This window comes from Lipotes vexillifer, unplaced genomic scaffold, assembly GCF_000442215.2.
Source record: "Lipotes vexillifer unplaced genomic scaffold, Lipotes_vexillifer_v1.1 scaffold504, whole genome shotgun sequence".
Classification (NCBI taxonomy): domain Eukaryota; kingdom Metazoa; phylum Chordata; class Mammalia; order Artiodactyla; family Lipotidae; genus Lipotes; species Lipotes vexillifer.
In genome coordinates this window covers 1,297,472-1,313,987 of record NW_006785225.1, presented here as the reverse complement: position 1 = coordinate 1,313,987, position 16,516 = coordinate 1,297,472, and the positions used below count along the sequence as shown (strand labels likewise).

Genomic DNA, 16,516 nt, shown 5'->3' with positions numbered 1-16,516 from the left:
GACACCAGCCAGCGACCGCCCCGCCCCTCCCCCCAGGCCGACCGAGGAAATCCCGGCGCCTCGGAGAAGGGGTTTCGGGTTCAGGCAGGTTCCGCGAGCTGAGGGCGCGGAGTGGGGCTGAGGGCCGCCTCCGGGACGCCAGCGAAGGGAACTGAAAGACGCATTACCCCGAGGCCAGGCCCAACGCTGCGCCCTTGGCAACCCCGGACTGGAGGCGGGGCTCCCGGGCCTGTCGCGGCGCAGCGCCCAGGAAGCCCAGCTCCGCAGCGGCCGCAGCAGCATTGCCCCTCGGGCCAATCCACCGTGCCCGACCTTCCTTCCAGCGCACGTCGGCGCAAGCGCGGCCCACAGACTGGGCCCGCCTCCGCGCACCGCCTCCAGCCCCGCGCCCGCCCCGCCCTGCCGGCTCTTAAAGAGACCCCGTCTCATTTCACCCTCTCTCCGAGAAGGTGAGGGGTTCACCCTTTGCAACCTGGAAATCTTCCCACCAACGAGACGCTGGCAGAATGAACGCATGATTTGGCAAAACTCGGGGCATGGGTGGCCAATAACACCAGCGACTGATTGGTTAATTAACTATTGGAGATTAGTTAATTGAGCATCTGTTGTATCCAGGCACCTGGCACGCAAGGTGTCATTTATTCTTCCCAACAACCGTATGGGTGGATATTGTCAATCCCATTCTCCGGGCTTAGCTGATCCTTGGAAACTTAGGTAACTCGTAAAAAGTGATCAGAAGCATTCATTAAGGGGTGGAGCTGGAATTCAAGCTCATCTATCTTGCTCCACAGCCAGCCCTCTTTCCTCTGAACTTTGACATTTCCAGGGTCTGGACTGTAAATATATTAGATCCCTCAGAAAGTTACTTATAAAAAAAAAGACAACAGGCCCCAAATGGAGTCGCTTATGCTAAGCCCCACTCACCAAACCAAGACTTAATTATAGTTTTGGCTCTCCAGTCAATCAGGCTTCGTCTGATCAGCACTAGTTAGGTGACTTGCCTGATAGACCCCCTGCCATCCCCTAAAGAAAAGTAACCTTGCAATAACCAACTTCCTTGTTCTCGCTCCCTTCTGCCTATAAAAGTCTTTCTTTTTGAACAGCTCTTCAGAGCTCCTTTCTATGTTAGATTGGGTGTGATACTGAGCAGGATCCTGTGGGGCTCCTGGGCACAAAAGCCTTTCTATGTGCCCCATCTCTTTGATTACAGGAAATAGGCTTCATTCAGCCTCTATGACCTTCCCTAAATTCCATCTGGCATATTCAAGCAGCTGCTAATTAGGGAAGGGAGGGGATACAGACAAAGGAGAAACAAACAGTCAAGAGAAACAATAAAAGAAAAAGAGAGAAACAATAAAAAAAAAAAAGAGAGAGAGAGAGAGAGAAACAATAGTGCAGACTTGGGGCAAGGTCCTGGCTCCCCATCAAGCGATATACACGACAGTATCTTTGAGCTGTTTTGCAGATACTGAAACCCCCATCAGATGGGAGAAGTCAATGGTTAAGGACGGTATGCTGCCCACAAGCACGCAGACCCCAGACACCTTGGAACCAGAAGGTTGATGATGCTGACTCCCACTTACCACCAACCAATCAGAAGAATGTCCAGGAGCTGATCACGCCCTCTTTGAACAATTACTGTAAACCTTCTGACTACCCTCTCCAAGTTGGGACACACAGTTTTGAGGGCATTAGCGTGCTGTGGCCCCCTTTGCCTCGCAAAGCAATAAAACTTTTCTACTTCACCCAAAACTCTGTCTCCGAGATTAATTCGGTGGCAGGGTACAGAGGCCGGATTCAAGTTCAGATGCCACCCGATTTGAATCCATTTTTGTTCAAATAAAATCTTAAAAATTTTAATAAGCCTCAATTTATCTTTTAACAAAGGCACAACCAACGTTCCCACTGGACAGACAACTCGGGGGTGGGGAGAAGCTGGCCTGCTTGGCTCCCCTCAAGGTCTGAGGAAACGCTGCGCGCGAACCCTGGCTTTCCACCTAGCGGGGGCCACCAGTAGGTGGCAGCGGACAGGGTCAGGGTGGCTGCCGCATGTACTCAAGTGCGGGCGAGGTGACCTGCGCATGCGCGCTGGGAAGGCGGGACACCTTCAAGAGCGTCTCGAGGCCGCAGTGGCCGTTGCAGCTGTGGCGCGAGGCCTGGCAGATCGGTCCGCTGAGGAGGGGAACTGACGGAGAAGTGCTGCTGCTGGGTCTTTAGGCGAGATGCTGACGGTGAAGCTGAAACCGAAGCACCGCCCCTTCTGCTTCAGCGTGAAAGGCCACGTGAAGATGCTGCGGCTGGTGAGGGCGGGGCCTCGGGGTGAGGGACGGTGTCCCAGCGCTCTTCCCCGCAGGGAGGTAGGGCTGCAGAGCACGAAGCCGAGGCCCTGTCCTCTCTTTCAACCTTGTTGAACCTCTGTCAAGGCCTTCCTAGAGGCAAGGCATTTCGCTCTGCACCCTGAGGGTAGAAGGAAAGAAATAGGGTGCCGTCCTTCCCCATCAGGGGCTTTACGGACCCACTCATAAAGCAAAATCCGCACACCTACATGAATGGCCCACACTTGGACCCACAAACCATGTACCCAGGTTACCAGGGGAGGCAGCTGCAGTTGTACCACTCAGATGCCAACAAGATTAAAAACAAAAACAAAAGCACCGAGGGGTTTCAGTGGATGCTGTGTTTACTTGCTAGAACTCAGTAGTTTTGATGTGAGCGAGCTCAAGGCTGATATAGTCCAGAGCAAGGACGATGGAACTCCTGGTTCCTGGGGTGTCAGACATGCCAGGAGCATTGCAGCCAGTTCTGGCAGAGGTTGGGAGAGAATGAATCGTCATTTGGAGGAAGGCGACCTGGCTAATTAGAGAAGTGGAAATTATCATAAGACAATATGTTGAAGGAATTCGAGAAGAGAAAAGGGGAAGGAAAAAATTAATTCTTAAAATTTAAAGAGGCGACATATAAGGAGAGGAGGTGGAAAGTTAAAGGTTACAGGAAAACAGTCCTGCTTATTATGAGGAAGAATTTTTTTATTGGGAAAGTTGCCAAAATTAAGTGGCCACTTGGGAAGGCAGTACATTCCCAGACAGAAGAGGTAGCAGGCACAGATGAGCACTTAGCATGTTGTGATGGTGATTTCAGCTTCAGGTGAGTGGGCAGAACAAACTGCATGCAAGGTCCTTCTCACACCAAAGTGTGTGATTCTGAGAAATAACTATGACATAATGCAAGTCAGAATGCATGAAAGAAGTTTAGAAAACTACTCTGGAGTTCAAAAAAACAGAGAGATTAGCTTGGGTTGGAAGTAAATAATCAGGAAAGAAGTGACCTGAGGGTCTGGGGTTTTATGCCAGGTACTGAAAGCTTTGGAACACTGGAGGAGAAATGGGATTTTGTGAGAAAGTTTCCATTTTTAAAAAAATATAATTATAAATCTTTATTATCATTTGTATATGCTTCAAAGTATTCTATAGTGTGAATGAAACACATTTATCATTCCTCTGTTTCTGGTTTTATAGTCTCCAGAAAGGTTTCACTTTTGATATATTAATTCCCTCAACAAAACTTTGAATATTTAATGTATTCCCAGCCCTGAGTTAGGACTTGAAACAACAAAGACACCCAAGATGAAAGTCCCTGACTATGCAGTCCTTCAGTTTAGTCAGAGAGAGGCACACAAGCAGATAGCTGTGATGTGTGACAGGATGAAGTTAGAGCACAGAGTGAGGCATCTAACCAAGGAGGTGTCAGGAAACTTCCTAGGGGGACATTGGGTAGGGTTTAAGGGACAGCCACCTGAGCAAATGCGTGGAGGCCAAAAAAAAACAAAACCCAGCATGATTTATGAGCAAACCATAAGAAGTTGAGTTTTGCCTTATTTTTTTCAGCCAACAGATATTTATTGAAAGCCTGCCATGTGCCAGGCACTGTTCCAGGCTCTTGGGAGATATGAGGGGACAAAGCAAAGATCCCTGTCCACATGGAGTTTACATATTGGGGTGGGAGGGCAGGGAAGACAAACAATAAACACAATAAATAAATAAATAATAAATTAATAAATAAATGGTGTAATATTCTAGAAGGGGGTAAGTGCTGTGGAACAAAGAAAACTAAAGCCAGGTAAGAGAGTGTAAGGGAAGGTAGGGTTGGAGAGGAAGATTGCAGGAATAGAATGGTCAAGTTAGGCCTTGTTGAGGTGACTTCTGAGCAAAAGCGTTGAGTGAGATGAGGGAGTTAAGCTATGAATATCTGAAGGAAGAGTGTTTTAGGCAAAGGAAAATCCGGTACAATGGCCCTATGGCAGGAATGTACCTGAAGGGTTCAAGGAAAAGCAAGGAAACCAGTATAGCGGGAGTGGACTGACATAGGGACACAGTGGGAGATGAAGACGGTTTTGAGTAAAGTTGTATATGATCTGAGTAACATTTTTTTTTTTTTTAACATCTTTATTGGGGTATAATTGCTTTACAATGGTGTGTTAGTTTCTGCTTTATAACAGAGTGAGTCACTTATACATATATATATGTTCCCATATCTCTTCCCTCTTTGTCTCCCTCCCTCCCACCCTCCCTATCCCACCCCTCCAGACAGCCACAAAGAACCGAGCCGGTTTCCCTGTGCCATGCGGCTGCTTCCCACTGGCTATCTACCTTACGTTTGTTAGTATATATATGTCCATGTCTCTCTCTCGCTGAGTAACATTTTTAAAAACTACACCAGCTGATATGTTGACAATAGATTGGGAGGTGAGGGCTGGTGGGGACAGGAGGATTCCTGCAGAGGCAAGGGTAGAAAAAAAGGAGATGAGTTGGGGCTATTGCAGTAATCTGGGCAAGAGATGATAGTGGCTCAGACCAGGCTGTTAGTGGAGTAGGCTATAAGAAATGATCACATTTCGGATATATTTTGAAAGTAACCCCAACAAGATTTGCTGATGAACCAGATGTGGTGTGAGAGAGAGAGGAGTCCAACATCACTCCAAAGTTTTTGGCCTAAGTAGCTGGAAGAATGGAGTTGCCATCCACTGAAAGCCTGTGGGTGAAGTAAATGGAGGCAGGGGATCAGAAGTTCAATTTTGGATTTCACTTTGGAGATGTCTATTAGACATTCAAGTGGCAGTACTGAACAGGCATTTGGAATATACAAGACTGGATTTTAGGAGAGAGATTGGCACTGCAGAAATAGAAGTACTGAAAGTCACAAGACTGATGAGATCATCAAGAGATGAGTGTACATAGAGTGGAGAAGAGGACCATGGATGGAGCCCCAGAACACTTCAACATTAAGAGATTGGGGAGGGACTTCCCTGGTGGCACAGTGGTTAAGAATCCGCCTGCCAATGCAGGGGACGTGGGTTCGAGCCCTGGTCCGGGAAGATCCCACATGCCATGGAGCAACTAAGCCTGTGAGCCACAACTCCTGAGCCTGCGCTCTAGAGCCCGTGAACCACAACTACTGAGCCCACATGCCACAACTACTGAAGCCCGCGTGCCTAGAGCCCGCGCTCCACAACAAGAGAAGCCACCGCAATGAGAAGCCCGGACACCGAAACGAAGAGTAGCCCCCGCTTACTATAACTAGAGAAACCCCGTGTGCAGCCAAAAATATAAATTAATTAATTTTTTAAAAAAGAGAGAGATTGGAGAGAGGAGGAGGAATCAGCAAAGAAGAATGAGAAAGCACAATTAGGGAGGTAGGAGAAACTAAAAGTATGGTGTCCTAGAAGCCAAATGAAAACTTTCTCGACGGAATGATCAACTGTGTCAAATACTGATGATAGTTCAAGTAAGATGAGGACTGAGAATTGAACATTGGAATTATCCTGTGGATAAACTGTGAACAACTCTTTGTTAGAGAAGTAGACAGGAGCTGAGTCATGGAAGACTTTGAATACCATGGTGAAGGTAGCCTCTATTCTAAAAACCATGGGAGCCATTGAAGGGTTTTAAATAGGTGAAGAATTGCACACATTTTTATTTTAGAAATTTTACTGTAATATCTTTGTCATGGTAATTCAAGGAAAAGATACTGAGGGGCAGTAGTTTTAGGGACAAAGTGGATTCCCAAAATGCTTAAGCATTAAGTCAGCAGGACCCAATCATTGGTCAGTTGTAAGGAGTAAGTTGGAGCAGTGATCTTAGGTTTCCAGGGGCAGGTGAAAAGATAGATGGTCATATCACCAATTAAGATAGTGAATACAGGAGGAAGGAGCAAGGTGACAGTTTTGCACATGGTGAATTAAAGATTCTAAGTGGCTATTTATGTGTGAGACGTTGAGGATAGACCTGGGACAGAGACCCAGATTTGTTGAGTGGGTTGTGGACAGAATCTAAAGGAATGCCATCATTTTAAAGAGATGGGCAAAAGGAAAGCCCACCGAGAGAATAGTTTCAGAGGTATAAGAACTAGAAAAGGTGACATGGGAGCCAAGGAGTAGAAAAGTAGGAAAAAGCCAATGGCAAATAAGTCATGGGGGTCTAGTAGGATAAGGATTGAAAAATGTTTGTTAAATTTAGTAATTTTGCAATCATTGATGATCTTGGCAAAAGCAGTCCTACATAGAGTGGTGAAGAAATGTTTGAGGTATTAGTGGAATATTTAAAAGCTAACTGAAAACAAAGGCCAGGAGTTAGGAAAGATATGAGCTGTTAGTATGGATTAGGGGAGAACCCAGTGTGACTGAAATCATGGGAACTGTTAAGAAAATGGATTAATCACCAGTGCCAAATTCCAAGGTTACAGAAGATGGGGACTGAAAAAGTGACCCTTGATTTCATAACCCATGAACTCAAGACCCTGGTTCAGTAAAGTAAATGAAGTGATTTGAGATGACATGTTGCTGATCGTAATTATATTAATTATAAAGAATGAGTTATTTAGTAACTAGTTATATTTACTGTGTAAGCAAACTGACCAATTTAGAAGTTTAAAGGTAAGCTACTTTTATACTAATAAAGTAATTGAAAGAATTATGAAGTAGCCTATATAGATCTAAGGTTAAAAAGAGAATGTGGATGCTGACAGACTGATCATAAAAGTCTAGCCAGGGAAGGCTCTTGACAAAACCATTTTCCAAGAACACAGAGACTTTGGATAGAGTTGTATCTCCTAAGAACATCATGACATTGACAGACTCCCAGCTTATTTTTTCCTTTAAGTCACTTTTCATTTCTGTTTTCTATATCTTCATTTGGAAATGAGGAAATTGGATTAGATTAATAATCTTCAAGGTTTTTTTTTCCCCACTTAAGTTTTTGTTAATTCTGATTGCATTATGTTTAGATAAGAGGAAGTGTGTTAAAAAGCGAAGCATCAGAATTGTTGTTGTTGTTTTTTTTTCCTTTTCTTCCTCACAGGATTCTTTAGAGAATTGTTTTTCTCTGACAATTTGTTTTCAGCTTTCCTCCCCAGTATTTTTCATGGCAACATTCTAAGTTTAAATTTGACAGCAGATTCCAGATTGTTAAGAGTTAAGGAGTGATGAGTGGATGACAAGGAATTATATCAGCCAGTATAAAGAATTTTTTGAGAAGCATTACAGGAATAAGTAGAAGATGGGAATTTCAGTGGGGAGCAGGGTGAAAGGAAGGTATGTGTGTTTCAAGAGAGGATAACCTTAGATATGTTTAGAGGATGATGAGGAAAGGAACTAGTGGAGGAGGAGAGATTGAAGGTACGAGAGGGAAAAGGAGATATTTAGTGGAAAAAGATCAAGGGAACAGATGTGGGAAGTGACGGTATTAGGTATACAAGCGGAGTAATTAATTAGACTTAAAACAGAGAGGGATACCTAGTTCTCTAAAACACAAAAAGACGTCAACATCCATACATTTTAGTCTTCCTCTTTTAGATGTGTGTGTATATGGAAGAAACCCATTTATTTCGTTATTTTAGAAATGATCATTTTTACAGCTTAAACTTGTATTCAGTAATCACTGAAAAATCATGTTTTTTTTTCCTATAGGCGCTAACTGTGACATCTATGACCCTTTTTATCATCGCACAAGCCCCAGAGCCATACATTGTTGTCACTGGATTTGAAGTCACTGTTACTTTCTTTTTCATAGTTTTATATATACTCAGACTTGATCGATTAATTGACTGTATATTTTGGCCTTTGCTTGTAAGTGTTCAGTTTCACTGTCAAAGTTAACTACCTTTTCCTGCCATAGAAAAAAGACATTTTAATAAACTCTGTTCTTTAGTTTCCTTAAGCCTTTAAGGAATCTCTGACAGGCTTAGGAAGGAGGAACTCTACCCACTGCTAATGTGCTCTGGGGAGATTCTCAGGGAACCAGGGCAACCACGGAGCATAAATTCTCCTCTGAGCTCTATCTATCCGTAGATGTGGCTGACCTTTCAGACCTGTCTTTCTAAGGAGAATTCACGTAGGTGTAGATCTTCAAAAGAAATTTAAATTCAAGATCATGGTTAATGAAATTATATAGTATTCTTAATCTTTACCTCCTTTTTAAATGCATGTTGATATGACCTCAAAAGTGGGGAATAGAAATGGAGACAGATACACAAGTATCTACATCTTACACATCCCTGATCACTAAATGGAAAATCAAAATAATTTAGAGGCTAAATAAAACACAACATTTTCTTACTTCAAAATGTCTATAATCATTAATGCCACATAATTTTTAACTCACCTTGTAGAACCTTATTTAGTAGCATATGGACTTTACCTGCCATGCTCACAGCATTAGGAATAACTGCCCAGTGGAATGCCCAGATGGTCTGGAAACTTTCAAAATAGGCAAGTTGAAGATACTAACTAAGGGATACTTGGCCCTTCAGCCTGGACCATAAGCTGGTTCTAGGAAGAACTGAGTGACTTCACTGCTCCTCTTTCAAGTCTTATCCCCAGAATCCTATGTCCATAGATCTCCTTTCTGAGACCCCTGCTGCCCTTCTACCCTTTGGCTGGATTGGTAGCAGCACTTGTCTCATCCTCTTGGATTCCAGAGTGCTGATATTCAAGCTGATAACCCGTACTAAGAAGAGAGGACTTTAGAGCTATTCTCAAACCATAAGCATCCCTTAAAGTGGTCCTCCTGGAACCACTTTTGAAGACCAATGATGAGCATTTCAGACTAATCACAAGCTGAGAAAGTCCCCAAAGTGGAAAGCTGGGAAATAGATAGGATCTTCATGGCGCCTCTCCAAAATCCTCCTTGATCTACACTTTGGAGCTGGACCTGACTGAAGTATAAGGTCTGGGACAAGAGATTACAAAGCCTTCCTCAGCTGGCCCTCAGGGTATGTAATCCCATTTAGTGGCAGAAAGGACTAAGCTAAATTATCCCAAGGATTTCTTCAAGGAGATGATGAACATGGTCCACATCCTGTTCATCTTGTACCCAAAAAGTCACATAGTTGCTCTTCACACTCTGCTTTTCCAAAGTTAATGAAACTAACACATTTTAGCGTTTATTTTTCCTCAAACTGTAGTAATTCTCTGGAGCTTCTTACACATCCCAGTAATAAACTTGGAGTCCTAAAGTTAACAACACACTGAGAAGGAGCGTGGCCTATGTATAGCATGTCTCCAAATCTGAGGCTCACACTTGGCTGATACTGTACTCTTAGAAATGGTGCTATATTGGTCAACTAAGTTATTACTCCATCATGAAACCCAGATTCCTCTCTGCTCTTGATCTCATGAAATCAGTTATTCAACAAATATTAAGTATCGGCTAATCCCAGATTCTATACTAGCTTCTTTGATAAAACAAGACACAAATCTTGCACCTGAGAAACTTTCAGTGTAGCCAGAAAGTAAGATAGGTGAGCAATCCAGTATAACAGGTGCTGTGGCAGGTGTATACCCGGATGGTGTGGAAGAGAAGGGGACCAAGTCATAACAGGCTTGCCTGAGGAAAACTACGCCTGCGTTGAGGGCTGGAGGATGAGAAGTAGTTAGCCAACTGATATGGGGCTGAGAGAGTTTTCCCAGTACAGGGAGCAGTGTGTGTGAGGGTCTAGGGGGAGAAAGAGCTGGACCCTCAAGGACCTGCAGGAGTTCTGAGTGGCTGTGAAGAAGAGAGGGGCAAGAGTGGAGGTTTGAAAGGCAGTAGGAGGTCAGAGCATGCAAGGCTTTGAATGCCCTGAGTTTTAATCCAAAGGCTGCTGGAAGCTTTGGGAGGCTTTTAAGTAGGAGAGTGATGTGATTAGCTCATATCTGAGGAGATCGCTGGTGGCAGTGTCGATAACGGCTTGAAGAGGAGCAAAACTAGAGGTAGGTCTCAGAGACCGCTTAAAAGTCTCTTCTCATAATCCAGACATGGAAATGAGAAAGGCCTAAATTAAGGTTAAAACGGTAGCTGGTGAGAAAAAGTGTTGATGAAAACTGATAGGACTGGGTAACAGGAAAATCAAGGATAGCTGCCATTTAAAGAACTGTCTTAAGAGGGTAATGAGACAGGAAGTATAGGAGGAAGGACAGCTTTAAGGAAGGGCCAAGGAGAGTGGTATGTAATGAGTTCAGTTTGAGAAACAGAAGGTTTTACTTGCTTATGGGGTATTCAGATGGAAACGTTCAGGTCTGAAGCTTAGGAGAGAGAAGTCAGAGCTGCAGCTTTGGGAGTCATCACCTCGTGATGGTAAATGAGCTCTGGGAAAACGGCTCGGAGGGAGAGTAGAGGAAGATAAGGCAAGACTGGGAAATACCAACATCTGGCGTGGAAAGGAGGAGTGGCCTGAGGACAGGAGAGGACCCAGGGGAGACCCATGTCCCAGAAGCCAAGAGAGGAGAGCATTTCAAGAAGAAAGAAGTGGTGAATAATGTCACAGGTAAAGGAAGAAAGCCCAGAAAAGAAAAAAAATCTATATCTACTGACTGTATTAATAGAGACCCCCAGTGGCCTTTCCCAGAGTGGTTTGCCTTGAATGGACAGGTGACAGTAAAGCAGTGGGATTGTTAGACTGAGCAGGGAAGGACACAGCTGTAACTAAAGGGGCCACCACTGAGTTGAGGAAACCTGGCCAGGGACAAAGGAGGGTAATAAACAGTGAGGTCCCAGCAGAGTGGTTGACGGGAATGAGGCCAGAGCACAGCTGGAGAAGTTGTCTGTGGCTCTTTCACTATAACAAAAGTGAAGGACACAAAGATGGCTGAAGATTCCAATTAATCTGTAGGTGGGGAAAAGGTAACCTGTAAATACTTCTATCTGATGGCCACTGTCTTCACTGATTAGGAAAGAGCATGGTTGTCTGCACACAGATGTGTGATATGTGTCATTGTCCCAAAGTTGCAGTAACTAACACAGTTTGTAGAGCAGGCTTCCTCTGACTGTTCCCCTCAAGCGCTCCAGTGACAGAAAACACACAAAGTGAGCCAACCCAGGGCTTTGTGGTGATATGGAAGTACAGGCTCAAAATTTCCGTGAAATCTCCATTTTTGTAATTAAATTTATATTCTACGCCATGGCATACTGATGTTTGGTTTTAAAAGAAAAGCAATGCTTTAAACCACCATTAAGGATCACTGATGTTCTGGGGCAGGTGCATCCTTTCCCCCCACCCCCCACCCCGTGATTCTCTGCACTCCCTAGAACACCATTTTTATCTGAAGCCATTCATATACACTTAGCCAAATTACTAACGGGAGGCAGGGCTGCCTGTCTGAAGCAGAGGTGTGGTCTATTGCCTTGAAGCAGAGCAAAATACCCAGCACAGAGGACCATTAACCTAGAACTCACTATCTCCTGCAAATGAGGACTTTTTTTCTGCCTAAATGTATCTAATCTTACCCTGTCCCTGTTGAACCTCTTCCTATTTTCTTTGTAATAACCACTTTTCTAAGTTACCAGAGTTTTGAAGTTTGATATTTCTGTGTTAACAATTCCTTCTTGCTACCGTTATCTGCAAATATACATAAACCTTTCCAGAATAAAGACAATTTAACTTTCCCACAGTTTACATCCATTCAAAATGTAAGTTGCACCTCTTAAAGCCACAGTTCAGAATGAAAATGCTTCATTTCAAGAAATTATTAAATGAATGAGCTACATCATCAAAAACTCATTGCATAATTGGCCAGCTGTTGCAAAAAGATATGTGGGAGCTTTTTCCCGAAAATTACCACTTTCTCCAGCTCTAAGATTTATTAATTGCATTTGGAGTAACATTATAAAGTTGTTTATTTTATGGTGTAGAGCACTCCACACTTTCTCTTATATTATTAACATTGAGCATCCTGACTTCCCAGTGTACCATTCTACTTTAAACGTTCCGCATAATACGTCATCCACTCCTAACCAGATGAGTTCTCCCTCCAACTACATTTAAATAAAAAAGACATAAGCCTGTTAAGGAGTTAAATGATTGGTGTTTCATAGGATAAGAGACCCATTAGGCATCATTATAGGCCAAAGACAATATATGTGTCATTTTACTGCAGCAGTTTGACTTCCTAAAACGAAACTACTTAAACTAAATAAACTTGTTTAATAAAATGGAACTTGCGAAATCTTTAGAGAGCTGATTCATTTTGTTGGTGATCTTCATGTAAAGCTGACTTTTCTATTCTGTGTTTTCAGGATATTATCAACTCAGTGGTTACAGCAGTATTCATGATAGTTATATCTGTGTTGGCACTGATCCCAGAAACCACAACATATACAGTCCTTGGAGGGGTAAGTGGAGGTCTTTCTGGTTTCTTCCTTCAGGTTCGATCAGAATTCAAATTTACTTGAAAAATAAATACAAGAACAGAAAGCTAGACTGTATTCATCCTTGAGGCTTCTAAGCCAGTACACAGTACCTAATGGCTTAATACTTTTGTGTGTGAACACGTGCCCTGATTAATGTCAAGGAATATGATTTCACGCTAAACTTGAAGTTAACCAAATAAAGAGATTCCTCCATATTTCTCATAGATATGTAGGGCTAGACTAGACTGAGAAAAGCTACTGGAATCAGTTACAGTACTAAACTCTCAGAAACCTGATGTCAAGAAAAAAACAAACCATGGATGAATTTCAGAGCTCTCCCTTTTCAAGAAAAGGATACATCCCACTTGCTAATGTGAGACAGACTCTTCTAAGCTCAGTTATTTCTTGTCCAGATCCTGCTTCAGATGGAATTTAATAGAAGATGTGTCATCGTAAGGGAATGGTGGTAGGAAGCCTTGTAACTAAAGGATTATTTTGAACACTGCTTGAAGAGAAGCAAATCAGTTTAATTTGGAAGGCAAGCCAAAACAAACGAAGAGTCAAGTAATTTAGTTACAGTTCCATCTGATATTCTTTTTAGATTTCTTATAGGGGGTTCAAAATCATTTGGCTCTTCTAGGTTCTGATTTAGAGAAGTGAATTATTAAGTTCTTCTTAAATAAATCTCCCTCCTACTTCCTTGTCTTTTCATAGTATGGGCCACTTAGGAGAACTGGCCACATATGTCAGAATCCATGGCTTTTCAACTCCTTCATTAGGCCCAAAGCAACTTCATGAGGGATGGGAATTACTCTAGAAATGACATAGTGCTGTAATAGCAATCTCTCCTAGTTGTCTTTAAAGATAATTATGGAGAAAGAGGGATGAGGCATAGGGTTTACTGTCACTCACTTATTTACTCATTCACTCATTGATTCATTCTTTAAGTGCACTTCGGTAGGTGCTGACAAAGTATAGAGCCACAAGCCACAGGTGGCTCTTGAGCACTGGAAATGTGGCTGGTCTGAATTGAGATGAGTTGTAAGTGTAAAACACACACTGGATTTCAAAGACTTGCTACCCCCAAAAGAGTGTAGAATTTATAATTTTATTATATTGATGACATGTTAAAATTACATTCTTTTGGATGTATCAGGCTAAATAAAAGATATTATTAAAATTAATTTCACTTGTTTTTTTCTTTACTTTTTAATGTGGCAGTTAGACAATTTTAAATTAATTATGTGGCTTACATTGGTGACTCACATTATATTTTGTTTAGACAGCTCTGGACTAAAATGTGAGCCCTATCCTCAAGTTGCTTAGAGCCTAATACAGGAGACAAAAGTGCAAACAGCTGTGTCTGAGCTGTTAACAGAGCACTGTGGGGCACAGAGAAGAGGAAGCAGCTACCTCTCTCCAGCAGTGGAATTGTGGTTTGCCAGAACTAAAGGGGAGGAAACGGGGATGGTTCCAGGTGGAGGAACCGGCAACATGCTGTGTACCAGAATCATGAAAGCACCGGTAGGAGGTACGTAGCGTGGTCAGAACCTAGGAAGCTGCGTTTGAGATTCAGGATGGAAAAGGAACAGTGTCTGAAGCCAGAAAGCCAGATTTCTTGGCAGTTGGATGGAGCTGGTGAAATAACACTGACATCCCCTTTCTCCAGCCCCGGCACCAGTTCTCAAATAGCCATCAGAGTACCTAAAGACCATGTTCTAGTTTATTCCCTTTACTTCAGTTTTGTTTTCCTGAGGCCTATTTAGAATCCCACCCCTTAAGTGGATGTAGCCCGGCCTTTGAGAGTTCACTTTGGGTCATCTTATCACTCCATTTCTCCAAATCTCTTATCACAGCTACTATCACCATGGTTAAAGCTTGAGCTGGTGTTAACCTGACCTTTTCTCCAGTACAGTTTGCAATAGGAAAGTCAAACAGTTGATCATTGGGTATAGAAATGTTGATTAGTAACTAAGTATCATAGGCAGGGCTTTAAACAGTATATCCAGGAGCATGTCAAGAGATCCAGACAAGTATTGGTCTCAGAGCCCACACCACCTCAGTATTGTTTCTGCTCACTTAAATTACCTTTCCCTTTCTCTAGGAAGGTACTGGGAAAACTTGGGAATGAGAATAAAATGATCTCTGAAGTCTCTTCCCATTTTAGTATTAGGTGACAGCGTAGGGAGCAATCCTGGTGCCCTCACAGGAGAGGAAGCCGGTGGGCAGACCACTTAAAACCTGTGTGGCCATGGCCACAGCAGTGACACTGTGTCTTTGTTTCAGGCGTTTGGACTCGTGGCCTCGGTGTTCTGTATTGCCGACGGGGCCCTTATTTACCGGAAGCTGCTGTTTAATCCAAGTGGTCCTTATCAGAAAAGTGCTGTTCATGACAAACTATAAGTTTTGTAACTTTATATTCCTTTTTAGTTGATGCTAATTATTAAATATATCTCTTTATTCTAACACATATTTTCTGCAGTTCTCACTTTAATCTCTATGTGGGAGCTGGAAGAAGAGATTTAGGAGCTGTGGGCCCAGCGCTGTAACTTCCAAGGGAGCGCTCGAGCGCCTCAATCTTATGGGATCTGGTTTTCCTGTTCCTGGGGCACGGGAGGCAGAGGAGAAAGCGCCGGGAGCGCCCGAAATGGTCTTCAGAGCCCGCTCCCCGGCTGGCTGACAGCACGGAGGTGGTGGCGTTGAGGGGACCTTGAGTTCCCAGGCTAGGCAGCGGCGTCGCATCCCAGTGGCTACGAGGGCGGCTGAAGGGCTTGGTTTGTCTGCCGGCAGCCAGAGCTGAGTGCGCGCGAGGGAGAGGAGGCCGGCAGCCGTTGGGGCGCGACGCTGGTTCCCCGGGGAGAGCCGGCCGCCGCCGTGCAGACTCAAAGCCGAGGGGCCCGTCAGACACCACCAGGCCCGGGGGTCCACCATGAATCCTGAAGACGACAACGCACGTTCGGGGGACTCGAAATCCGGGGGGCGTCCCTCCCGCTCAGTAAACGTCGCCCGTGCGGCGCATCCCGAGCGCTCGGCGACATCCACAAGCTCGGTGCGGGACACAAGCGCGGCGCCCTCAGCATCCCGGGGGCGCACTGCACCCACGCTCAAGCCCACTGCACAACCCGCGATCCCCAGCCAACGGGAGAAGGCGGCCATACAAAAGCGTGCTGAGGGCCGCACCAAAGTCCCGCCCAAATTCAGGAACAGCCTCAAGCGTTTTCTCTTCTCGCCCACAGGAATCTTGAAGATCATTAGGCTGGTGAGCAGAGAGGGCTGGTGGCCCGCTGGGCGGATGCAAGCGCGGATGCAAGGGCGGATGCAGGCCGGCTACGGCCTCAGGGAGTGAGTGATTCCCAGGGGCGCCACCTAGGGGAAACTTCCCTAATTCCCTTTGCCGGTCCACATTGTTTCGCCTCCCCTTTCTTCCTCCTCTCCCTTTGCTCCTCGCACACACTCTACCCTTGCTACTAAAGTTGGCACGCTTCCCTCCACCCCTCACTTTTATATTGCTCAGGTCTCCCCTCACAAAGGGAATTAGGGAAACAGTGGAGATAATAACAGCAATGTGTACATTAGCAAACAAGAATAATAAACTTGACCGATAAAGTTGATAAACCACTGGCCAATATAACAGGAAAAAATGGGGTAAAAGAGGACATATATTTAAAGTTAGAAACCAGAAAGGGAAAATAATGCAAACCCTGAAGAAACTGAAAGGATTCACAAGAGCACTTTGCAAAACAAATAAATGTGAATAATTGGATCAAAGAGTTGATTCTCTGGGAAACTATAAATTACCAAAACTGATCCCAGAACAGAGAAAAACCTAAACAGACCAATATAAGCACGGGGGGTGG

At 44.1% G+C, this 16,516-nt stretch overlaps 1 protein-coding gene across 1 annotated transcript; it reads left to right on the top strand.

Annotated features, from left to right (window-relative positions):
• Positions 1–2,222: 2,222 nt before the first annotated feature.
• CKLF (chemokine like factor) lies at positions 2,223–15,062 on the top strand. Its single transcript, XM_007457333.1, has 3 exons — positions 2,223–2,300; positions 12,546–12,641; positions 14,946–15,062. The coding sequence occupies exons 1-3, from the start codon at positions 2,223–2,225 to the stop codon at positions 15,060–15,062; spliced, it is 291 nt and encodes a 96-aa protein (XP_007457395.1).
• The last annotated feature ends 1,454 nt before the right edge of the window (positions 15,063–16,516 follow it).

Bases quoted from the DNA above. Each gene is read 5' to 3' on its own strand.
- CKLF (XM_007457333.1), top strand. From the start codon at position 2,223: ATGCTGACGGTGAAGCTGAAACCGAAGCACCGCCCCTTCTGCTTCAGC. The intron at 2,301-12,545 runs GTGAGGGCGGGG...CTGTGTTTTCAG, and splicing joins ACGTGAAGATGCTGCGGCTG to GATATTATCAACTCAGTGGT. The intron at 12,642-14,945 runs GTAAGTGGAGGT...TCTTTGTTTCAG, and splicing joins CATATACAGTCCTTGGAGGG to GCGTTTGGACTCGTGGCCTC.